This window comes from Thunnus albacares, chromosome 16, assembly GCF_914725855.1.
Source record: "Thunnus albacares chromosome 16, fThuAlb1.1, whole genome shotgun sequence".
Lineage (NCBI taxonomy): Eukaryota > Metazoa > Chordata > Actinopteri > Scombriformes > Scombridae > Thunnus > Thunnus albacares.
The window spans coordinates 6,042,913-6,069,549 of NC_058121.1; the positions used below are offsets into that span (position 1 = coordinate 6,042,913).

The following is a 26,637-nucleotide window of genomic DNA, read 5'->3' on the forward strand; positions in this document are numbered from 1 at the left end:
CAAGTGATATTTACTAGTTCTGCATTGTAAAAGAAGTCCATATTGAACTGACACTTAAAGGGGGCATATTATGCACATTTACAGGTCTATATTTATATCTATTGGAATATCTTTGCATGATTTACAGTTCAAAAAACTCCTTATTTAACTCAGACTCACCCTTTATGCAGCCCTTCAGTTCAGCCTCTGTCTTAAACAGGCTGATTGAGCTCCTGTCTCTTTAAGGCCCCCTTCCCAATGAGCCCTCTCTGATTGGTCAGCTTCTGGAAGCTGCCCCTTGGCTGACTTCCAGCCGCTCTGAAGGCTACATCAACACACCATGAAATATAGTAGTAGGATTTCACTACTTTTTCTCATTCTTTACTCAAAATGTCTCAGATACATCCGTACATGTTCGAGCCAAAATGTGGACAATGCAAACACATGGAACAACTTTTGCAACAACCTTAGCAACTGACTGTTGATGGGCATGCATGACAGAGCATGCTGAAGTCCTGGCTTTTGACTTGCAGGGAGCATTTCTACATATGTTAACCTAAAGTTTTGGAACTCTGACCATGTTTAACATAGACATCCAACACCATAACAGAATGTAAATAACAGAAAATTACAAAAAGCATAATATGTCCCCTTTAATGTATCTGGAGCCTGTTTAACAAAAGCATTTTGCGAGCTCTGCTTACAAACACATGCCAGATGGTGACAGCGTCATATTTCACAAATGAGTGTCGCTTATCATCATGCAGGAGTCTCAAGTATGATTGAGACTCACCAAATCACTGAAACAAGTCAAAATGAGCTAGCTTAAATGATCCTGGGTTACAAATCATAGCTAGCATGTTAATTTGGTGAAACAGGCCTCTGATTTGCTTGGAGTAAACAGAGGAAAACATGAGAAATTAGCACAAGCAGCGATAAAGACCACGGCTGAACAAACATGAAAGGAGTGTCACCCACAAAAATTCGGCACTGGTCACATCATTGTTTTACTGACAAGTTAATTGTGTTGCACAAAAACACAAACGAGCAGTTTTCAATTAATGGAGACAAGATAAACAAAACAAGAAGCTTTGCGGATGCTTGGCCATCTACACTCTGGCAGTTTACAACAGTGTCTGTCTGTGCTTCCACCCATCTGGGGTCTGGTTGTGGGTTTAACAAACCAGCAGAGGGTGAAGAGTTTGTAGACCTTCGGGTGTGAACGGGCCCCAGCGTAAGGCAGTCACTCAACCAAAGAGCTTGTTAAAATAGCACCGGGAAGCTTCATGGTTTCCTTTTATAGATGAATGGTGGGTAGACTGAGCTGGGAGTGCATTAGGTGTTGGCTTTTTCTTTGGTTTTAAAGCATCTAAGTGTTGAACAAGCTGGGTTTGCTGAAACGATTATCAGTATTTGTGGTTCTGGCTAACGACAGACAAAGAGCAACTTTAGCATTATTATTCGGAGTAGTATTTCTGTCTATCTGATGAATGTAAGTCAAATATTCACTCTCATTTTAGCTTTTGGTCTCCACCAACCCCTGAAAAAAACATCTGGGTCTTTAACTGCTAGCTGTTTGACCTCTGTTCACCAGCTAGAGCTTTCTCCCTCTGCCATTTGGTACAATAAGCTGAAACAGGAAAAATCCATGGATGTCTGTACATGGTTTCATACTAATTTATCCAATAGATGATGGTTGATATTTCAGTCTGGACAAAGGTGGTGGACAGATGACATTACCATGCAATGTGGCTAAAATTTAGTGTAGCTTTAAGTACTTCATTTCAGACATTTACCCATCACTATGCCACCAGCATGCAACATGCAAACATACTCGGTATAGTTTTAAATCAAATGCATCTGTTGTCTCTTGGGGCTCAGTGGTATTTTACCAGTGTGTTTAGTTTTTTCCTGTAGTGTTATTTAGTTGTTAAGGATGTGGTCAAAACAGAGGTGTCACTGACAGCTCAGGACGTCACAGGCAGGGTGTGGTGGGGTACTAGCTACATTACTCAGACATGGACATACATACAGTAACACATGGTAGGTGGGACTAAATGCCACCTCGGCTGGCAGCTGCCCTGTGGTCTTGGATGTGAAAACCAAGTCAAATTAAAGGTGGGATAAATGCCGACTTGAAGCTGATCCTCTTATAGCTTCATGGCAAAAACAGATGTGTGGTTTCAAACCTCATGGCTAAAAATTAGCAACAAATCCCACTAAAACAGACGCTCTCCTGTTTTGGAGGTTAGTTCTGTGAGGACTTTGGAATAGAATCATATTTTGAAACAAAAACAAATGAGAAATGGCCGTATCCAAGCTGCTGATTGGAGGTAAGTGTCGTGTGTAAATGTGCTGTAATTTTGCAGAAACCACAAATGAGAGGATTTTTATTTACAGTGATTAAGTGGTTTTACATTGCATTAAGTTTTCCACCATGCAGATATCTACACTGTAAAGAGCTCCAAGAAATTACCTTGACACTGGTACCTTTATTGCAGTCAAAAAAAAAAATCTATTTTCACTTCTACAGTCTTTTCTCTCTCTTGTTCCTCTCTTTCAACCTCATTCACCTCCCCTCTATAACAACAAATGTTAACCACAACTTTTAGAGGTAAATTAAACACCAGAAGCATGGTGGTATCCTCTAATTTTTACATTTTATGCCCATATTACGAGACAATAATTACAGGGATGAACTATTTTAGGGGATTCTACTAAAAATATTACAAAGTAAAAGTACAAAGTAGAGGAAATGGGTTTGAGGTGGAGTTTTTAAAAATTTAAACCTGTTGGTGGTTGAGTTGCTTTTCTCTCTGTGTGTTAAGACTATTTTGAGGCTTATGTTTAAATTGCATAGACACACATGTCTGCCCCAGTCACTGTTATATTGTGGTTACACATTACGATAAGGTTTGATTATGATTAGTATCAAGTTCTAGGTCTACTTTTGCTGGTCTTTGATTAAAATTTGGGATATTATCAGATATTATGAGTGTCATCCAAATCGTATTCCTCCCCCCCCCCCCCCCTAAATCTGCAGTGATATTATTGAGACTTTTCCTAGTTTGAATAAAGTTTGAGTGAAAAACACTGAAAAACTCACATTTTGGTGATGTTTTAATTTGATATTCCAATGTTGATACACAGTGTACTATTACATTGCTGTGTTGTCTTAAAAGTGATGATTTGATTTGCTTGATTTTGTCATAAACAACATAAACCTTACATACTCCAAATGTTTGTAAAACCAAAGAAGAAAAGAAGAAGAAAACCAAAACAAAAGAGACAGATTCAATCCAACATGTGACCTGGAAATGCAAAGACAAAAAATCTAAAATGTAATAAAATAAACAATGTGTCAACATAACATTGAAGCTAGACACCAGATCATTTGTTCTCACAAGTCCAGTGAGATTGTGAAGAGTTTACTCAGCATCTACAGGGACAAATGTTAAGATCAGGTGAAAGTTACATTTTAACAGATTGTATTGCTGCTCCTGTAAAGTCTACATAATCCCCCATTTGTTTTTCTGTTCTGTTCTTTCCTCAGGTGACAGAGGAGACAGAGGGATGAAAGGGGAGAAGGGTGATCGAGGAGACAGGGGAGAGAAAACAGGTGAGAGCTGATAATAAAATCAATGAAGAGTCTGTCCTGATAAACAATGTGATTCTACCTGTTTGCACTAATAAAAAGGTGTTGGAGGAATATAACTGATTCAGCTGACACCTACTCTGCATATCCGTGACTTTTGTCATGTTACTCAGTCACTGGGAATCCTTGAGGGATCTTGATGTTGTCTCCAGCAAAAATTAGAATCAGTCTACTGTAATTATTTCATTAAGTAATTACATGAGTTTATTCTAACAGTAAGTTTCATTTACTACTACAAGCTTAACAACAACAAGTCTCTTGTGCCACTGCCGGCAGTCACTGGAAGCTTTGTGCCTGTAAGATGACCACACAGTCAGTAAATCTAAAATGGTTAAACATTAAAGTGAATACTGTCTGCTAAAAGATTCAATATGTTGAATCAACTTGAGTTTCAGTAATATTTCCACTAATTAGTACGGTAACAAATTGCTGTTTCAATTCTAGTGACAATGACATAGTATTTTGTATTTTTTCCATCTTCCTCTCTCACTAAGTTTTTTTAGATGAAGAACAGTTGGAAAGTGTCTGCTCTTTGGATCTAAGTTGTCTTGCTGCTTTGATAAATTGTAATCCAGTCCTGTTCACAGACAGAAATATTGACAATTGGATTTAAGTTGCCCTGTGGAGTTTTCTTGTAAACAAAGTTTCTGATTGAGTGTTACTCAGCAAAACACATTCTGCATATTCTTGAGGTCTAACATGTGTTGAATGCATTACCTTCCTCATAAAACATTCATAAAGTCAGTTTTTCTTAAAAGTTTGAAACTGGGATTGTTTATTTGCCAGCAGTCATTCTCTTCCTTGCCTTCATTGGTGCATTGCAACATTTCTCTACCGCCACCTGTAGATCAGTGGAATAGTGTGAAACTATTGGCAGGAATATGTTTTGCATGTACATCCTCATGTGTGTGTGTGTATGAGAGAGAAACAAAATGGGTACCCACATGTTAAAAAAAAAAACAGTACAGAACTACTAGTTAACCAAAACTGTCTCTGCAAATGTCAAAAAGGTAGGCAGAGTAACTTATAAAGTCATCCACCCTAACTAGAACGTCCATATTGGATGATTCTTTTTTATTTTTGAGACCCAATTTACATCCAGTGTCAATGTTTCTAAATTTCTCACTACTTCAGAACATTGTAACAATGGTATGGTTAAGGTTAGGGGTTATGATTCTGTTAACAAGGTTACTGTTAACAGAATCATGAACTTTAATTGCAAGTCTGTGACAGGACACAAAATATAAGTCATCCATGCTAGAGGACATGTTACCTCAACCTCCACAACCCACTCCCTGTATTGGCACTGAACATTAGTATTGGACATAAATATTGAGGTGTAGAATTGTCCAATATGGACGTAATGTAGAATTACTTGGCTGAAAGTTATGTGGTTTGAGCACTAATGAAAAGAAACACTAATGTCTGTCACTTATTTAATCCTCTATATTATCTGTGGACTATACAATAAAGCTGCAACATGACATACCTTTTTGGACAATTTTGAGGCTTCTTCTCTGCCTCCACTCCCAAAACAGTTTCATATGGTTCATAATGGGCACTGAATGAACATTTAATAATCAAAGTGATTTCCAAGATTCATTTGTTGCATCAAAGCCTTAGATGCATTTTTGGTGATAATATCTTTATGTTAAGAGCAGCAGCAAACATATTTTTCTGTTGATTCTACATCTTAACTATTTCAGACATCTGCTGTGATGTTTTTATTTAGGGTTAGTTCATTGAGATTGTCCACAACTGATAAGAAGTGGTGGGGGGAAAGCTGGCTACATGTAAACATTGTTGATTGCAATCAAAGTGTGTTGGTTTGAGAAAAGATCCCAGATTTAAACAGCTTTGATTTGACAAAAACGCTGAAAAAAGCTCAGTTCAGCACGGCTGATTTATGTGCAGCATCAAAGGTAAATTATATCTGTAATATAATGTAAATATTTAGTTATTTTTTTTAATAAAATGCTGTCTATCTAACACAGTCCTAGTGAAGAAAATCCTCCTGGGCACCAGTGCTGTAATAAGAGCGCATACATCCATGCTTGTGATCTGAAACCACCAGTTGGCAATACAAGAACAAAAATTTACGAGCTGATGACTTTACGGGCCTCATACATCTCTGCCCCACCTGACATCCTGTGCAAAGAGCTGGGGGAAGTTTAAAGGATCAGTCGATCTGCTTTTCTTTTCAGCGTAATCTCACGGTGTCCGACACACGATGAAGAAACACATGGCTTAGTGGACATCAAAAGGGTTTAAAAATCGTGTGTGCATATGTGGTTGTGATCCTGTGGCGATAAGCTTGAAACCTCGTACAAAACCACCAATCTGGATTCAGGTACAGGAGAGAGAAAAAAATATGAATGGCCCCTAAACCACAGACATTTCTCTTCTCTTTTCCGCCACAAATGTTAATCTTCTTTTGTTACATCATTGTGGCTGTTCTCCATGTGATGGAGTGGTGTTCATGTCAGATTGACTCGATCCCTTGACCTGCTCTTCCTGACCATTACAGAACCGACAAAGATTGGTTCTTTCCTCACGTCATTTACAAGACACGGATGTTTGATGTTTGAAAGACAGACTGAGGCCACATGCTGTTGGCTGTCAGAAATATTGAATCGCTGTGCCATGCACTTTTTGGTCACAAACCTTATGTGGCTGACTTATCGTTTGATGCATGCCTCGGATCTTTTTACACTTCAAAGCATACAGTGCATACCTGTCTGATTACTCCCCAGAATGAGCAACAGAGTGACCCCAGACCGCTGAAGTGTGCGTTCCTCCACACATGTTGGGTGTTAACACAAACTGAACCTGCCATACAGTCATGTCACTGAAAGGATTAGCCTCTTTGCTTTGTTAAAAGCCTCAACAGCACATGAGTATTTCTGAGTAAAGAAGGACAAAGGGGCTCCAGATTGTAATCATTTGTGTGTGTGTGAGTGTAAGAGAGAGAGAGAGAGACCTTTCATTTGTGTCAGACAATCTTCTTCTGTCATCTCGAGATTGATGTTCTGAAAATAAAGGGTCTTCAGGCACTCAGAAACACTCCTGAAGAAAAAAGGAAGGAAAAGGAGAGAGAGTGTAAAATGTAGGAATCAGGAAGTAGAAAAACAAAACAAAAAATTATGGAAGTAGAGAAAGAGAAAGTTTTGGGAGATGGTTACCTTATTTAACTTACATGTCAATTGACAAGAACGTAGACTAATATGTATACTAAGTAGATAATTGTCCTCATTGCCCCATGCTAAATACAAATTTCTGATTTCTCTGTCATGACCAGTATTAATGTTAAAACTGTTGTCTCCCTATATATGTAAATTCAGTAGTACTTTACTTACATTGTTTACATACCACGTAAAGCCTATAAACTGCTACATGCTACTTGCTTAGTTACTGTTGCATGTCAACATATGCACATGTGCAGTTTACAATTATAATGCTGACGGATATAACATCGAAATTCTTAGTAATAATTGTAACGATGGGTCCTTGATTTCAGACAAAGATAGGCAGAAGCAGACTTCAGCAACCGTTGATTTTGCCGGCTGAAATCATTGTTGCTGGCAGATTTTATCAGCTGTAGCTAGCTAGCTAATTAAGCTAACGTTTGTTCCATGAGTTGGTTGAAAACACTGTCTAAGGCTGACTTTTACATGTTTCCAGCAATTTCCAATAATTTTTTAACCAGAACCCAAATGGCCTTAAATATGCACTTAATGGCTACATACATATAGGTATTGTGCTAAAAGGCTAAAGTTGCAAAAGGCAGCATCAACATCAGCTGACGATTCATATAGAAGACATGGAAATAAGAAGAAGCACATTCCAATGCCAATAAAGAGCAAGGCTGATCCTGTAATAGCATTCAGGATCAGCTTCCACACAGTGGAGAAATAAAACACAGTGGATGTACATTCTGGGTGGTGAGATTGGGTGGTTTTCTGCCCAGTTGGGCTACTTTTTATATAATTAGGCAGATAAAAATTGTTTTGGGTGGGTTGTGATAATTTGGCATACTTTTTGTACCATTCAGGCCTAAAAAAAAGTTAGATTATATTCCAAGTAGAGGTGAGCAAGTACACCATTATCTTTATCTGTATCTGTTCAACCAACTAAATTATCTGTATCTGTATCTGTACGTGGAATGGGCGGGGCTTAACCAGAAGTGGGTGGGGTTACCGGAAGTTTGTGTTTTAAGCCTGAAATGGATAAGGGTTGAAGCAGTGAGAGTCACGAGCTGTTAATCCCTGTGGACAGAGTGGCTGTGACAATGGAAAGATTGTGTTGTGTGGCGCAGCAGCAGTGAACTTTGTATAGGCTCTCTGTAGGGGAGGAGCTCTGTGTGTGGCTGGCCTGTCACGGAACAATGTGTACACAGCTACCCAATGAGGATTTTTCCTTCATCACGAGTACGGACATTAGCACATTTTACTCAGATGATACTCGTGCTCGTAAAAAGTACATTATCCGTACCGGTTACTTGTTTCATCTGATTATGTGGCTCAGCCCTAATTCTATGCAATACTAAACTGATCCCTCCTCTATCCAAGTAAATTGAGATAGACCATGCAGAGTTCAGTAGGCTCAGCTCGACATGTGATGACTGATAACTGATGACATCAAAACCAAATGTCATTTCTTTGAATTTTAACTAAATTGAAACTTTTTTTCCTGTACCATTATAATTCTTCCATAGCTCTGCAATAAAACACTTCTGTTCAAATGAGTGAAAACTTGTAATGTTTAATTACCATTATCTAAAATACATTTATATTTTATTATCGATTTGTCATTATTGAAACGTATTGAGTTTACCTAAATATACTGATCAAACAAAAAACTTTCTGAAATAAAAAAATTAGTTTAATTTTAAAACGATTAGACTCGTTCTAGACTTTGATTGGGCAACTTCTTGTTAGTCCCATCTTGCAACACTGTGTGCTAGTCATATATTTCACATAACCTGAAACCCCATATAACCAAATGATGGAGGCCTTGGATGTGGCAGTGTTTTTAGCACTTAACAGGTGATGATGGATGATCAACTGGAAAATACCAGGTATTGCTGTGAATCTATGATTTCCATGAATTCAGCTGAGACAGCTAAGAATATAATGAACTGTAGTGACCCCCTTAGTTTTCTTTTTTTTTTTTTAAGTCTAACAATATGCGTCCTAAAAGATATTTTCTCATGTGTATATAACTTGTAACAAAACACCCAATTTGCTTTTCATCTTTGGGGCATTGCAACATTTCTGTAATTTTTCACTTGACAGTTGATGTAGGCGGTTGAAAGAAAGACTGGAAGTGATGCAAGTATACACACACACACACACACACACACACATATACAGTTCTTGCTCTCAGAGGCCAACTGACAGTTTGATAGTTTATCTCAGGGGTCCAGCAGTAAGTGTGGTGGGTTTAATGTTTGACAGGCTGTTTTTTTCAGTGGACCTTTACATCTACAGGGATCCGAACAGAAATGATTTGAGCTTCATGACTCTAATGAGGAATTTATTTTTACCCTGGGACTCGGCTCATGAGAACGCAGTGTTATTCTTTTCATATGGAGGTCCACCTGTAGCCAAACTATAAGCTCTACTCGGTGTCTCCAATATCAATACTGGGGAACAAAATGAAAGATCAGTACTGTACTTTTTTTGTTTTGTTTTGTTTAATTTTTTACAACTGGATAAGTTTGTTTGCACATACTTCTTTATATCATGAAAATGTGTTTATTGTTTGTACTTTGATCATTTTAGATGCAGTATAAATGTTTACTTGCATTTGTACTGCAGAAATGTTAACATTGTTTCATCATATTTTTGCTTCACATATTTTTTTCTACAGACCAGTGGTTAGTTGTGTTGAAATACCCCCTACTTGCTCAGTTTTTATTATTTATGTATACTTCCAGCTCCCCCAACCCAGCTCCCCCACAGTGTAGTTTAATCTAATTTTGTTCATTTCTAATTTGGTGCACGCACAGTTAAACAAACATGCAGAAACACACACGCTGAAGCCAGTTGAAGTAAGGTTATTCTCTTACTTTTATTTTACGATTTTATCTTCAGAATCAGATGTAGTTTAAGCCTTTAATGGTTTTACATTTGAGACTTTTGCCTTGATGATTACATGTGAGTCAGTGTTTGTAAGATATTCCCTAAAACCTTTAGGGAAAACCTTGTTTTATTGTCAATAAATCCCAGGAAAAGACTAAAACCTACAATAAATTTATCCATTTCTCAATACTTTCTACCCTGTGGTTCTCAGCACCAAGGACATTTGTTCATGTTGAAGATGTTAATCTTTAAAAATGTGTCACAAGTATATCATTTCATTCATGTAATTTGGGAGGAATTATTTTCAGATGTGTTTTCATGCACATGTGCAACACGCTAGATAGACGAGAACATGTTTGTGATAATTAGTCACAGTAGCTCTCCAAGCAACTTTCTGTTTTCTGTGTACTAGGTTGTTTACTCCTTGATATTTTGTTCTCAGGATTGTACATAATTTAATTCAATAAAGAGTTATTAAAGGGGGAAAGTTAGTCCACTTGCTAATGGGGCAATAAGTTCACACAGTTTATTCAAAAAACCATGTGCCCCATCGACTCCTGTATTACAACTGTTTGCAAAATCCTCTTTTGTGGAGCAGTTTTGACTCTTGTCGTAGGAAATCTTCAGATGGGCCAGAGATCTTAAGGTCACCCACAACTTAGAAATTAATTCACCATTCGTTATGAAATAGACTCAAAAGAATACGCTGGAAACTGACAGAGTTCAGTGTGAATAGGTTTAAACCAAGGCTTTGACCCGGGACAAAGAACCCTAATGCAAATTCATGAAACATTATATTATATACCTCTCATAACCCCTCCTAATGTGGAGCTTATTTTCTAGACTCCACCTCGTTTGACCTTGACACTTTGGTAATAATCCAAGCATGATTCATCTCAGAAACATTGGTGTCTCAAACTTCTCTAAGATGTATCAATTGCACCTGGCTTAGAAATAATAACATTTTCCACATTTCTCACAATAAAAATGGGCCCAGCGGCCTTCAATCATCGCACACAGAGAACCGAAATGTGACATTACTGATCATCCGCCTTCCCAACTTCCCTGCAAACCATCTCTTACTGATATAAATGTTGTCTTTGCACAGTTACTAGCATGACCGTTTGTTGGGGTCTGTCTCCACCACACTCTGCAAGAGGAGGGTTAAATAAAAGTAAAAGTTCAGAGACACAACCAAGCTACCAGAGCCTCCTCCATTTCCTTCCCTCAAAAGCCAGCATCCAGACAGGTTGCTATTGGTCAATGGCATGAATTCCGTTGGTATGAAGTTGAATTTGACACAAAACATTAATGTGGATTTACTGCATCCCTGCATTAACAGATTGCAACAATTCCATTAGTATTAATTGATTTTGCTGTGAAATTTTACAGTTTTAAATGCTGGTGTAGTAAGATCAATTCATTGTTGTTTTTGTTGTTTTCAAAGGATTTGTTGACAAAATGCCAAGAGGTTTATCCTTATAAGACTCTTATATCCAGACAGTATGAATATATTCTGTCCAGTGACTAAGTCTGTTAACCTGTGTTAGAGGGTGTGTCTACATTTCTTGAACCAAACAAAGGTGGCAGCCAGACAAGTAAACACAAACTGTCTCGAGTAAGCACGAACTGTCACATTCTTGGTTTCGGTCAAGGGATAAAGGCACACTTTTATAGTTTTTGGAAACAGCTTCAGAACCACACTGCAGAGTTAATCTTCCATTGATTTTTGAGGGAAACAGTAGCTTATTTCTATGATTTTAATGGAATCCTCAATGCAAAAGTCTTGTAATGTAAAAACAAAGATCACATTTGTCACAAACTGGAACAGTTTCAAAAAGCCTGTTTGTATGTTTCACATATTTATCAAGAAAATCAAATTAGAAGCAAACAAATTACACTAAACAGAAAGAAGAGGCAATGCAAGAGTCGAAACACGAAAACATAAAAGGGACTAGAAGAGCAAACAATGTGAAAGACATCTGAGTTTCAAGGGGAGCTGAATGAACAGACGGAGCTAGTTAGCTGTTGTCCTGAAGCCATTCAGTCCTGTCCAGTCCAGAGCCTTCCTGCTTGCCAAATAAATATTAGTAAGAGGCGATCACTGCATGTTCTGGCCTACTTCAGGTATTGACAGTCTGATGCTTTAGCTCCCGGCCTCTGAGGCTTGGACCACTTGGACGACAACCAATACTTGGAACTCACTCATCTAGTTTTCTCTGGATAAAAACAGTCATTATATCTTATGCAGCTCGCATTAATTTCCCTACTTCCACAGAAAACATAGGCGTGTTATGAAATGTCAAGTTTGGTCCAAATTAGGGAGTGTTTCTAGTTTTGGGATGAACCACTTTGTTTGCTGTCCAAGGTGAACATTGGAGCTGCCATAGTGTTGGGAAAGGATAAGTTAGAGAGAAGGGTCCTTGACTTTCTGCATAATTATTTATTTTGATTGCTAACGCCTCTCTCTGTAAGCATGTGTTATTGTGCACAAACTTTGCTTGTCATGGTAACTTCAGTTTGTTTGAAGTGTGAAAGTCTTAAAAAGCAATTTACCACACAAGCAATTAGTTACATTACAAAATTTAGCAATTAGTTCAATACAGCTTTTTAAGCTGTGACTTTCAACTACAGGAATAACAGCCACATGTATTATCTTATATTTTTATCCAAAAATAAAATGTATGGATTTAACATGTTGACAAGGATGAATGTGCTTCTCTTAGTTATGTTGCTACGGGTTTCAAGCTACGTTCTCACTCGGCACACACACTTCACAGTGATAACGGGGGCAGATTTACAAGTTCTTAATCATTTTTCAAACAATGGCTCACTGTCTTTTCTAGCCTGTGACTGTCAATTTTGCAAGCTGAAATGACAACTTTTACCAAAATCAGGAACTGTATTGTAATGTAATATAAAGCTTTAAGCTGGGGTTAGCTTAATATTAAGCTAACGTTAGTTCCATTAGTTGTTTGAAAACACCATCTCAGGTTGACTCGTTTTTTAAAAAAATGAGAACCATATATGCATATATTGTAAAGATTTACACACTATCTTTTTGAAAGACTAACTGTGAATCCACAGTTAGTTCTATCCATTCAATTCACACCGACTCCAACCTGCATTCAGCATCTCTGTCCACAGAAGCAGTCATCTGTCAGCAGCAGCTTCTGGGGAGCTGAGAGGACAGCAGCCGGCCAAACAGTCTTCATCTGGTTGTCTGACAGCAGAAATTTACTGAACCAAAATAGTTTTCATGTCAGCTCCACAGAAAGAAATTGACAGTGTTTGTATTTATTGATTCATTGATTTTATTTCCCTGCAGACAGGTGGAATCTGCCTGTAGTGAAACCAGCAAGCTCACAGGCAGAATGGGGGCCTTGATCAATATAGATACTGTTAATAAGTTCAAAACATATATAAAACATATATACAGCAAGAGTAGTTTGAGTTAAACAGCTGTCTGTGCAGATTACACTTCACTAAACGTGACAGAGGAGGAAAAAAAAGACTCAGAGTGTTAAAAAAACGTGCGGCGTCCTGGGTTGATTCAGTCTAGATTGATACATTTAATAAAGCAGAAGCGTATTTGTTCCATGAGACACCCGTGTGACAGACGTCAAAAACACTTTCTATGTGGGTTGGCCGTAAGGCAAAAAAGTAAGTAGCTTAGTCACCGGATAATAAAGACACAGCATTGTTCTTGTACTGCAGTGTAGAGCTAGTTTGCCCTAGCATTAATAGTATGATAAGGAAAAATGTAAGACCATACTTATTATATATTTATTTATATTTATGTATATATTTAATTCTAACTGTTTGTTTTCCCTATTAATGTTATAAAAGAAAAGTCTTTTAGGATGAGGACCAAGCAGTGTGTTTGGCAAATTAACGCTATCTCAGTTAACGTTAGCTGGGGCTGTTTTAAATAAATCCAACAAAGACCAGGACGTTACCCTAAACTGTGCAGTGGGAAATACCATTGATGTGCCAGTTGTAAATAGGCCCTTTTTTTACGCAACCTGTAACCAAACAAACTAATATAATTTTGTTAGCTTATAATGTGCTCCATGGCTTTGGGAGTAACACTATGTTGATAGTAAGCTAGTTAGCTGAACAAACTAACGATTGCAGCTTACATTAAAGCACATAAACATGCTGTTTAATCCATTTGTTGCACTTTTGCTGCTGTGTTTTTTGGTTTTGGAGTTAAAGTAGGAGATACAAGGTTTATATCCCACAGCACCATAATGACAACTGAATTAATGGACTGTTGAGAAGCTGCAGTGACATCCACCATCTCGTTTACACTGTATCTTTATACAATGAAATGATCAATTCGCCATAACATTCTCATCAGGCATCTGCCTGATATCTGCCCAATTTTCTGCCAAAATAAATCTCGTGCACTTACACCAGAGAGAACATAATTCAGTAGAATTCAGATATGCTGCATTCCAGCTCTTTAAGACAAAGATATGAATGTCTGTGGAGTTTGGCTGTGTGGTTCTGATTATCCCTGAAGACTAAAGTCTACATTTTCTGTCTCCATCCAGAACCTTTCCTCTCCTTTCCTCCTCTTCTTTTCCCCAAAGTCTCTCATTTGCACAGTAGGGGAGGGAGGGGAGGAATGAAGGGTGAGATAGATGTGAGAAAGTGGTGAGTCATGTCACAGGGGTATTCAAACAATACAGTATATGGGACCGATAAAGATGCCTTCTGTATGATATCAGCCAATCAGCAATAGGATAGGTGCAGTTTGTTTATAGGATTATACAAATTTATTTGAATTAATATTAATTATTATTTCTATGAATATTTCATACTGTCATTTCCTACTTGTGAAAACAAAATAGTGGGAGCAACACTAAATACCTCAAAATAGTTCGATATTTTTGGGAAATACCTGTTTTTACTTTAGTTAGATGAGAAGTTTGATACAGGGGGTTATGTACCAGACTATTTCTCTGAGAGGTGCAGTGACTTCCTAAAGTCTCAGCTGGTGCATGGCACCACACAATGATTACAAAAATTCCAGGAACACAAATCTGCACATATAGAGACACAGTGACACACACAATACTGAAAGCAGTGACCAGTAAACACCTACCAAAACATCACTAAACAAAAACAAATAGCAGTTTTGCACATCAAGAATTTCTCCATGGGATTGGATATGGGGTAAATTTTGTCCAAAAATTTGGAATTGCAAACCATCCAACAATAACTACACTACTGCTATCTAAAATTATTATTGTTCCAAAATATGACAAAGAGCTACACTGAGAACTGCAGAAAATGTTGATTTGCATTCAAAATCTCAACTTCAATGTGAATGCATCTTTTGGTTTGTGTTTCTCATTTTCTCTTTGCAATTCTTAGATTTTCTGAGCTTGGTCTTTGCAGTAACTGGGCCAACATTTGAGGGGTTAGGATTCTGTGTGGTTAGGCTCTGTTGCAATTCTTTACATTTTCATTAACAGACCAAATAAACACCACAATCTGGAACCATTTCAGGGTATTTGACAAGCACTTCTGAACCTCTCAAATTAACATATTCTATCTTGTTTGTTTAAAATCAAAATGAAACAATGTGGTCTTGTGTTTTTACCCACCCTTTCTTGTTTTTACACTTCAGGTTTTGTACGGATTGAATAAACAAGAATAAACACTTGTAAAAAGGTGGGACTGTTTTGTATTTGATGATTGAACAAATAGTTTCAACATCTGTTTTAGGTAATAAAGGATTCAACTGCTTCTGTCTTATTCAAAATGTGTTAATCTATAACTTTCTTCTCTTTCCATCTTTCTTTCTTCCAGTATTGTCTGAAAAAACAGCAACAGGAGGCTGAAAGTACATCACATTTCTGCAAGAATATGACATAAATATGTGAAGCAGATATGATAATATAACATTATGGTAGATATTAAATTATGATGGGCTAGTGAGTGCAAAGTACTTGACTTGTATAATGAGAGTTAAATGGTACACAGTTAAAATTTATGATGGTCTGATGAGACTAATATCCTGTCTAGATAATGTGTCTGGCTTTACTCTCCAGCACTTTGTCAACAGAGTCTCAGTCAGTGTGCAGGTCTTAACACCGAAGAGCAGTCCAGAATCGTGTAGCTATGTGTGTGAGTGTGTGTGTGTGTGTGTGTGTGTGCATGTGTGTGTTTACCTCTCTTTCTCATTTCCTCACTGCTTTCTGAAAGGTGATAAATCAAGTCAGTTATACGAGTGCAGCTGCTGCATTGTTTCAGGAATACGAGATGGACTGTGGATCCATGAAGCTTCTGCTAATACAAACACACGCACACAAATGCACACCTTGTTTAGATTATACTGTAGGCAGGTTTTCGAATGCAGGTTCTTGGCCGTAGTGCCCCTCAACAAGGTTAATAGCTATTCCAAAACTTAAATTAATATCAGGAAATTCCTGCTGGCTAGACAAAAATCCACATCAACGTCAAGAGATGTTACAACTATCATATTTGGAACAGTCAGTGAATAATTAATCATTTTAATTAAGTCGTTTTTATAGTAAGTTATGTACTTGTGTTTTTCAGCTTTGCAGTAATTTCTTCTGCATTCATCTGTTGTTTTGGCAATGTCTGTCAGTCAGTCCACCACTTTGGTCTAGACTGAAATATCTCTGTAATAATTTGATATATTGCTATTCAATTTTAAACAGACATTCATGTCCCCTTCAGGATGAATTGTAATAACTTTGGTGAGCCCCTGACTTTCCATCGAGCACCATCATCAGGTCAACTTAAAATGTGTCCAATTCTTTAGTTTATGACCAAATATCTGCACAGCTGACATTCCCATCAGCCTCAGATGTTTGTGTTTAGTGCAAATTAGAAAATGCTAACATGTTAAACTAAGATGGTGAAAATGGTAAACATATTACCTGCTAAACATTAGCATGTTAACATTCTTAAGTAAAATCTCGTAGAGCCACTAGCGAGGCTGTAGACTCCTGTTTTTTAATCATCATCCATCTTCGCATCTCAACTCTTTTTAAAATATTTTGTCATGTTATCATAATCCAATTTCATACCATCTCATTGTTTTAAGTCGTTTATTTTTTATCCTCTGTCAGCTTTTATATCTTCTCCTGTCACAACTACTTTTCCACTCTATTCATCTCTATTTTCTTTTTATGTCTTAATCTCTCTTCTTGTGTCATCCTCATGTCTCTCCTTATCTCTTTTCATTCAACGTCTTGTCTACTCATCTCATTTAATGTAATCTCATCTAAATTGTTATTATCTCCTGTACCATCGCTTTTCATGTTCTCATATCTCTTGTCATCTCATCTTATCTTATTCTCATATTTGTTTCATCTCCTTTCTTCTTTTTTCTCCTTGAAATTCATATACAGCTGCTTGTTTTTTCCTTCCAATAAGGTGACTGGATAAACGTTAACAGATGCATATTCCAAAGAAGGAAGTTATGAATTTCAAAATACTTCAGGACAGGTCCACATGATTATTGCCAGACTTAAGGTCGTGATCGTCAGATGATGGTCAGCAATCATGGAAAAATTGCTTTTGGACAGAAGTTCAGACCCATTTTTTAGTAACCCCCTAGCTTTTACGAGGGGTTTCACTGAAGAGAAAGAAACAAAAGTTGCCTCATTCAGAGTTATTTTATTTATTTTTCTTTTTGAATCAAAGACAATTTCTGTGGTTTATGGGAAAAAATCTGTTGCAGCATGTCCAAAACAACTTATTCATCTAAGTTTGTTTTCATATTGGTTTGATTTAGAGAGCTTCATTAAATTCATAAACACTCACAATGACGATAATCAAAGCCATGCCAACAAACGCCGGATAAAAGAGAGCCATGTATTCTTTCAGTGTAGTCGTGTGGCATAAATAATAAAGACTTGTTTTTCTGCACGCTAAAAAACATTTAATTTTAATTTAATCTCTTCATTGAACAAGGACCATGCACAAAAAACATAAATTTTAAAATAAGAGGAGATGATTTATGCCAGATTTATCTATTAGCTTATTTCCATCTGCAGTCCCCGGGTAGGTACACACAAAACAATCACCAGACACTGAAAACATGCATTTACATGCAACACCATTACATGGTCTCTATCACACTTACAATTATACAGACAAATCTACAGCACACATCAACAGTACAACTATAAAATTACAAATAATTACAATTAAAAATCTGAATCATGGTTAAATTAATATTGACATGACTTCTTGCTCAATGTCCATTTTTTGCAACATGGGAAAAGAATGAAAGTCCGTGTTTTAAGCTCAGCTGGAAGCATATTCTAATGTTTGACGGCCGTAAATGAAAAAGCAGATTGTGCAAAGGCAGTCCGTCGCAGAGGGATGTTGAAGTCTGAGTTTAGAGCTGATCGAGAGGTTCTGCTCATTTGCTCCAAGCGGAGCTGAAAAAAGCTCTTCAGTGGGGGAAAAGCAGCATTGTGGTGCTTTCTTACGATGCAGAGGATCCAATAAATGCACAAGAAACTGTCTGTAAACGCATGAAACAGTAGAGTGTGTACGAATGTCTGTGCAAGTTTTTACATACATTTGCATACACAGATAATTATATTAACACATGTTTGTATGTGTGTGTTTTGCAGTTGAGGAGACCCTGGTGCGGCTGGTAAATGGGTCAGGGCCTCATGAGGGTCGTGTGGAGGTTTTCCACGAACGCCGCTGGGGGACGGTGTGTGACGATGTCTGGGATAAAAAGGATGGAGACGTGGTCTGTAGGATGCTGGGATACCGAGGAGCCACTGAGGTCCATAAGACTGGACGCTTCGGACAGGGTACAAAACACTCAAAACACGTATATACTGCACACACACTGGAAGCAGTTATTTCACTGGGCTTCTTGCATTTTTAGACCATCATTTACACATCCTGCACACTTGTCCTTACTGCTGACAGTTGTCCAAGGCATATCATAAGTTTTTCAGATTGCTTTCCCACTAACCATGCAGCCATGCTTTAGATAAGTAATTGATCATAATGAACATTTTGTCATATTATAAAGTGTCAATTTGGAATCAATTTATAAACACAACAGTAACATAATATCATCTTTTAAGTTGATATGATGAATGGCTTAACAGTTGCCTATACACACCTTCAGCGGACACAGAGACATCATTATCATTCATTTGAAGATGTGTTTCTGTCCAACTGGTGATGGTGTAGGTCCAATATTCACTCTATTAGCTCTGTTTTGGTCTCCACCAACAACTCAGGGAAATATCTGTCTCTTTAGCTGCTAAAGACTCCACTTGTTGATAACTTCGTCTACCATTTGGTGCTGGACAGGTAGTGTACAGTGGGTTTATCAGAGCTTTTTGGCTAAAAACTGCTCCCTGCTGTGTCAGGAAACAAGGTTGATGAAAGTGATGAGAGTAAAACCTGAACAGGAAAACTTGTCACTACAAGTGAGCCTTTTCACATGCAAGTAGTCATGTGATCCATAGTTAATATAGAAATATTAATTATACCTGTGTTAAAGTTAGCTTACTAGCTTTTTTTCTTTCTTCACCGAGTGTAAGTGGACTTGGATTGTTTTGTCATACTACTATTTCCAAGGTCAAGAATGAACATTCATGATTATGAGTTGTTGCTAGGAAATTAAACCTTCAAGACAAACAAAGCAAACAATGACACTGTGAATATGATCATGTGAATTCAGTCATGTCTTGCATTAAATATCAGTTTTATTCAAGTACCAAGAGAGAACAGTTTTCAAAACTGTCCCTGCTTTCAACTGTATCAAGGGAATCTTGTACTTTCAGTGCCTATATACTCAGGAGGGTCCAGAGTGCAGATGACAGTCAACCACCCCAAATTTAAGCCCTGTGGACTTTATGCACCTAATTAAAAACTGAGTGCGTAAAAGCCCTGATACACCCCAAAATGAAAGCAGATGTGGACATAGTTCTGTACATACTTCATTGGTTTCATTCATTAAGTGGCAAATAAAAAAGGGGGAGATGAGACTAGATGTTCTTTGTGGTCAATTATCTGTCTCAAGCAACTAACTGACGGTCTTAAAACTGGTGGTAACAGTTATAAAAGTTAAGTATACATGCTGTGATAGCAAACTTATTGCTTGCAATGTGTTTCATCCAGCACAAGTATGAGCAGATGTTGACATTTTTAATGTTTAAAAAAACTCTGACAGCTGGGATAGGTAATGTATTTTAGAAGCATTTTTTGTTATATTTGTTGGAATTCTCTGTACGTCCCGACAGAAATCAATAAATCAAATGTTCTGACAATAAAAAGTAGAAAATCCAGTAGCTGTCTGTGGCTGGCGCAGGCCTGTAATAAGTCCGTCCAATCATTTCATTCGGCCTGAATTAAATCATTACCTAACTACCTGCCTATCTGCACGCACACTGCCTGTGCACTCATTGCACATGACAAAGAAAGTTTGGAGGCCAGGCAAGCAATGGGATACCGATGGATAGGAAGTGACGGGACTGCATGAAGTGCAGAAGGAGAAGAAAAAGACGGGAATATCAACAGAAAGCAGAAAGAAAAGCAGCATGCGATCATTGGACTATTGCCTGTAGTGCAGGGGAAACTGAACAGCACATGATCTGATCTTATCAACAACACCAGAGCGCGAGACTTTCAATGGGAAGTGAACTCAGATCCCAGAAGTGAAAAGCAGTGATAGGTTTTTATGCATTACTGTGGCGTCAGGTCAGATACTGAGCCGTCTCTGCGCCCTGCTGCTGCTTGTCCCTCTGGGACTCAGTTTGGCGCTGCGGGTCCAAGTCTGGCCTTTCAATGGCCTTGTAAATAAGGAGGTTTTGGAGGCGGACAATGGAAGAGACATGACATCACTTGATCTCAAGCAGGGAGATGGGACACTCATTATTTTGTGGCTTTAAACAGGTGAGAGGTGGTCCTGTTCATCGTTTACTATTTACTAAAGCTTGTTGTGCCTTGACAGAAAGTTGTGTGTGTGAGTGAGTGCAGTAGTAAACACTGTTGTGTTGCATGGGCATATGAAGCGCATGCATATGCCCATGGTATTCTGGTAGGAGGAGCTTAGGACAGAGAGCGGAGGCGGGAGAGCTGCAGGAGGAGGGCTTTATTTTCGAATCCTGGCGTTTTTTTGCCTTTTCCAGAACATGACCTACCCCAGCTTGAAGGGATCAGCAGTTATATTGTAAAATAAAGAACATCTCCATCATAGCGGGAAATCAGTGACATTTTGTCTGCCCACAGCACATATATCCATGGTGAAACTTACTGATGGAAGTAGTCCAGATTTTTACTAACTCTGCTGTTTTTTGCTGTTGAGTGGTATGACTTGAGCAGTGCCCCAAAATGCTACAGGGATTAATATTAAGGTTTTATAGGGAAAGTCATATGAGCCAGATGTCGTCAAGAAAACTGTCTCAGAGGTCATATCTATCTCTTTTTCTCTCTCTCTGTTTCTACATTTTATTTCAGTCACCAGTCAGCCTTACATCATTCAGAGTCTGTCCAGGCAAGGTTGTTAACAATAAGTCTGGAAAATTGGGGGAAAACATGTCTTTGTTCCAGGTGATGACCTCCAGACAACAGCAAAGACTAGCAGTGTGGCTGGACTATATTTAAAACAATCTGGAATTCAAATATATCTTTTCAGATGAGTCACTTACCTTTCTTTTTTTTTAGTTTAAGTTTTTCTGATCCATAACATCTTTCAGGAACTTTCAGGGTATTTCTCAGGCCCAGATTTGAGAGGAAAGAACACATTGTACAACCAAATGACCAAATCAAAAAGCCAATCATGCAATGAAGAGAAGCTTTAGTGTCAAAAAATGCCCCTGCCTTATCATTTTGTCCATTAAATCTTTACTTGTGTATAGCATGACATTAATTTGACAGATGCTTTTGTCCAAAGCAACTCACATTGCCATACACATTTTGGTTTAGGGCAATTTGGGCTTCAGCATCTTTCTCGAGGACACTACAACACCTGAAGAAGAGGGCGTAGGGACTGAAGCTCCAACTTTGCAGTTAATGGCCAACCCACTTTACCAGCAGAGCTACAGCCTTCCCATGAGGCTGTGCAAATCAGAAAATCAGGATTGCAACCAAATAAATAAATAGTAAAAAACCAAAATAAATAAAAAGCATCACAAATTACTGAATTGCTTGCAAGATTCTTCACCAGACCACCAGAAAGCCTGAGAAGAGAGATTTATGATCTCATAAATGCACACTCAGGCCCGTAACCTCAACAACACCAAAAGAAAATCTTTATGTTTTATTCCTGCACAAATCCATCTGCATTGAATGAAAACTCTCAGCTGAAGCAACTAAAGTGCACAGAAAGGCAGTGATTACTATCATTATTGTATATTATTATTGTATTACAAACTAGAGTGTTTCCAGAGAGCAAAAGGGACTGGAGCACACTGATCAATTCACAACCTTTAATTGTGCAAACAGACTAACATTTCAACACAACACTGTCTTCATCAGAGTCAGAGTGCACTCTGACTCTGATGACACAGTAGTGTGAAATTTACTGTAGTGTCTTCATCGGATGAAGACACAGTGGTGTCGAAACATTAGTCTGTTTGCACAATTAAAGGCTGTGAATCAATCAGTGTGCTCCAGTCCCTTTTGTTCTCTGAAAGTCTGCTGTCCTCCATCTGAGAAGCACCTGATTCAGCTGCATTTTGCTAGTGTATTTGTTAGACATTGTTCAGTGAAATACCTACATACCCTTTAGATAATCAAACCATAAGGCAATCCCTCAATGCATATGTCCAAATGACAGCAGCATAGTACATTTTGACTGTGTTCACTTTTACACAAGTTCTTAGCTCCTAAACAGTCCCAAAGGTTTCTTCTTCAAGCTCAGTCTTCTGAGCTCAAACTGTAAAGTTTGAAAAAGTAACTACTTAGCACAGGTGAACACTGCTTCTATCTCCCATGACTGGAAACAAAAGAGAAGAGTTTGCTTGGCCTTATAATCAATGAGGAGACACAGACACCAAACAGACATCACAGAGAATCAGTTACAGAGGACAGAAAAAGTGGTATTCAACAATATCCAGGACCGGCTGATTTTCTGCAGACAGGCTTGTTTTTTGTCAGCACAATTTTAAATTTATCGTCATTTTGGATTTTTCAGACAGCCTAAAAATAGACTTTTTATCCACCGAATCAAATTGTCCCTGTATGTTCCCCTTAAATCCCTCAATGTGTTGGATACACTTATTTGTGAAAAGTGTCGTAAATTTGTGCTGTAAAAATGTGTGTTGAGACCCAGAGTAAACGGTTTAAAGGTCCATGTCGATTAAAGTAAACCCCCAGAAGGCACAGCAGCAGAGCAGCTGGGGCTCATGTACAACAACACCGGACCTGGCTACCGCTGCAGCCCCATGTGCACTTTACCCAGTGCATACCTCATTTCTACTCTGTGCGTGGCTGCACGGAGCCATGTGCGCTTGGTGTTTCATGCTGCTTTCAAGATGTCAAATCTGCAGCCAGTTTCTCTTTGTTATGTTACGTTGTGAATCGAAGCAGGAATGTTTGAAGCAGATGGTTTAACTGAGATGCTGGTGTCCTGGTTTTTGCTATTTTTATTCAGCTATCAGATTTCAAATTGTGACATTGTGATCAGATTTTTCAGACATATGCTTCATTTGTACGTTTGTAGACAAATTCCATTTTCTAATTTGTCTGTTTGTCCTGGAAGACGAGTCCCTCCTCTGTTGCTCATCCTGAAGTTTTTCCCCTTTTTCCCCCTGTTTTTTTTTCTTTTTTTTGGTTAAATCTGAATCAAATGTCTAAGGACAGACAGTGTTGCACAGTATGTCGTAAGCCATTAGAGACTCATGTCTTTAAATCACAATTTTGGCCTATGTACTGTAAAACAAAATTCATTCAACTTGCTAACCAACCTACATTTTATTAGTATTGGTTTCTGTGGAGAGTTTATGACTCCAGTGATGATCTAAACACTTCAAAACTTTATACAGTTTTTTTTAAATCTTTAGTTGCTTTCATTGAGCTTTGATGTAGTAAAAACAGAGAAACAGGCCAGCTTGAAACGGACAGAACTGGAAGCATACCCGTCTCCAAACCCTAGTCAGCACTTTTAGAGAACATACTGTATTTCATACAGTACATCTATAAAAATACAAAAACACACATATATTGAAGTCTCAGCACCATTTCAGTCAGGCCAGTGTAGCCTCAGAGCTGCCGTTTTTCTCACCACTGATGAAGTTCAAGAACTAGAGTTAGATTCTGGACTTCTCCGTCTGCATGAAGTAAGTGAAAAATGCTTTCCTCCTGTGAGGAAAACTGTAATGGAACAACACAACATAAAACACATCAGTGGCAGACGTGCTGTCTAACACAGTCCCAGTGAGAGTTTTGGAAACATTTCGATATTGCATGGCTCATCAAACATTCTGATATGTCTGCATGACTTCCATGTCACATGCTGCTGCATCTTCTATCAATTTTCTTAAATGTACTTTCAGTGGAAAAGAGGGAAAAGTAGACAGTTTGATTTTCCAGTGCAGTGAGTCATGCTAAAAAATGTAGTCTTTGCAGGCCAGATTCCTGAAGTTGTAGATGAAAGCTGTAATGACAGTTTTGATTGATTAGTCTTGTCAAACCTATCAATTAACTGAAGAGCATGGTATTTTCGTGATTAAATGACGCCTTCCATCAAAGATACAGTCTGAATTTAAACAATAATTTAATATCTTTAGCTTGAAAAAAGAGTTTTCCATGATGCAGCTCATACTGAGATTTAATGTTTAAATGACTCATGAAAGAATAAAAGCCATTTAAATAAATGAAAAAACACATCAATTACAAGTCCAATAAACATTTTACCTGCAGGATAAATAGCTCCACACTACTCGAAGGTACCCAAAAACTGACTCTGTCAACACTAAATCACATGCAGCAGCAGTTGCAACTGATGATGCTGTCAGAAGCATAACATTCCTACTATATAATACACTCACTCACGCACTGGCGCACACGCACACACTTATTGCTATCATTGTTATTATTGTATGAATAACATCATTAAGCTGGCAGTATTATCTTTCATTTAGGATTTTTTTATCATTTTCTATTTTTTTTTTTTTTTTTTAAATTTCTTTGTTCACCCGTTTCCTCCTGTTGTCTGATCGGCCACGCCTTCCTGGCTGGGATGCCCTGGTCTCCTGTCCCCTGGGGTGGGGTGGGGGGTCAGGGTTGGGGTGGGGTGGGGGGTCAGGGTTGGGGTGGGGTGGGGCAGGAGTGGCAATGGGGAAGAATGGGAAGAATCGCTCCCCCCACAAAAACAGGCTCTCTCCCAATCGGTTCTGGGGGCTGCTCAGGATGGTGCGCCCTCCAACAGCGAGCTTCCTCCCCAGGGTCTGGAGGCGGCTAAGGAAGGGAATACCTCAGGCCCACGCAGAAATAAGCAAAATCCAAACTCAAACTTCGGAAGAAAAAGGGGATTAAAAGGAAGGGGAAGAGGAGAAAAAAACAAAAATTAAACACACAAAGAAAATATTACAAATTGTCTGTACCTGGGATATCCTCCTGGGATATTTCACTTTCCCTATTTACTCCCCCCTCCCGATTTTCCCCTTCTTTTTTTTCTTGTCTCTCTCTCTCTCTCACACACATTTCATATTATAAATACTAACATCCTAAGTTTTCTTTTCTGCTGTTACCACTGTAAGTCTTCAATGCATGTTTGTCTTTTTACGCAAATCCTGTCATGTCATCCATTTGCTTATGTTCTGTCTTGTTATGTCTTGTATCACCTGTTTTGTCTCATCTCACTAAATACTAAAAAAAAAAAGAACCATAACATTCCTCAAAAATATAACCAATAGAGAGAGATATTTTTTGGCTGGACCGCAACAGTGGAGCCAGCCCTATAAACGTGAATGTCCGTGACTTAGTGACTGACTGGGTGAATCGAGAAACTAACCATTTAGATTCCCAATGTGTGGCCGGTTTATCCAAATAACACCTATTTGGAAATTTGCTCCTAAGTTTTCGGAGCTGTGAGGAGCCGCTGAGCTTGTGAGACCGGCCGGTCATCTCAGCTGCTAGCAGGCCAACTCTGAGATGATTGGCCAGCCGACGTCCATCGTCATCCAGGGGAGAACATGATCTGATGAACTGATCTGTGCAGTTCTTTGGTAATTTACCTCTGGCTCTGATGTCTCCGTAGCATTTTCATATATGATATAATTCCTTTTGGAAGACAAATGTTGGTCTCACAGATGAAATCTAACAATTGTAGCTGCTGCATTAGTTTGTCTGAATGTGAAGTGAAGCTTCATGTTTTTACTGGACAGAACAACAGCGCTGCCTCTGGGGCTCCATATTTACAGATATCACCACATTTCAATAAATATAGATGTATTCAAATTAACAGTCTCTATATTAAATTTTGATTTATTTTATTAAGCTACTGCTCTGTCTAGCATTTCATACACGGTCCAGCCATATACTAGGTTTTGAGCTAGTCTTGTTTTATTCTGTTCTCAGTGCTGGTTTAAAAATGCTCAAAACTTTTTCTGTTTCGTCACCTGCGTGTGTGTGTGTGTATGTGTGTGTGTGTGTTTTGCACCTCATGGCCCACGTACTTTTCATATAAAATACCTTTACAAATGAGGAATTCATCACCTGTGATAGAAGGCAAGAGCTTTCTGATAACATGAGAAAGCAGCAACAGTTATTATAATTTTCCTTTGCCATGACTGTAGGCTAACCTTTTTCAACCTCCTGGTCTGTCTCTTATTTTTCTGGTTAGTTGATAGAGTTGAATTAAGGGCACTGGAGTCTCTTTCACAAGACCTAATCATTGGTTCATTGTACTGTTCCCATTATTCTTTAATTCACATTTCTCATCACAAACAA

General features: G+C 38.2%; 1 protein-coding gene across 2 annotated transcripts in view; it reads left to right on the plus strand.

Annotated features, from left to right (window-relative positions):
- scara5 (scavenger receptor class A, member 5 (putative)) overlaps nucleotides 1-26,637 on the plus strand; it is a 99,137-nt gene that overhangs the window by 69,434 nt on the left and 3,066 nt on the right. For both annotated transcript variants that reach the window (XM_044329632.1, XM_044329633.1), the window contains exons 10-11: nucleotides 3,533-3,598; nucleotides 18,348-18,536. In XM_044329632.1, coding sequence (XP_044185567.1) covers nucleotides 3,533-3,598; nucleotides 18,348-18,536 — 255 coding nt within the window. The remainder of the gene's footprint in view (nucleotides 1-3,532; nucleotides 3,599-18,347; nucleotides 18,537-26,637) is intronic.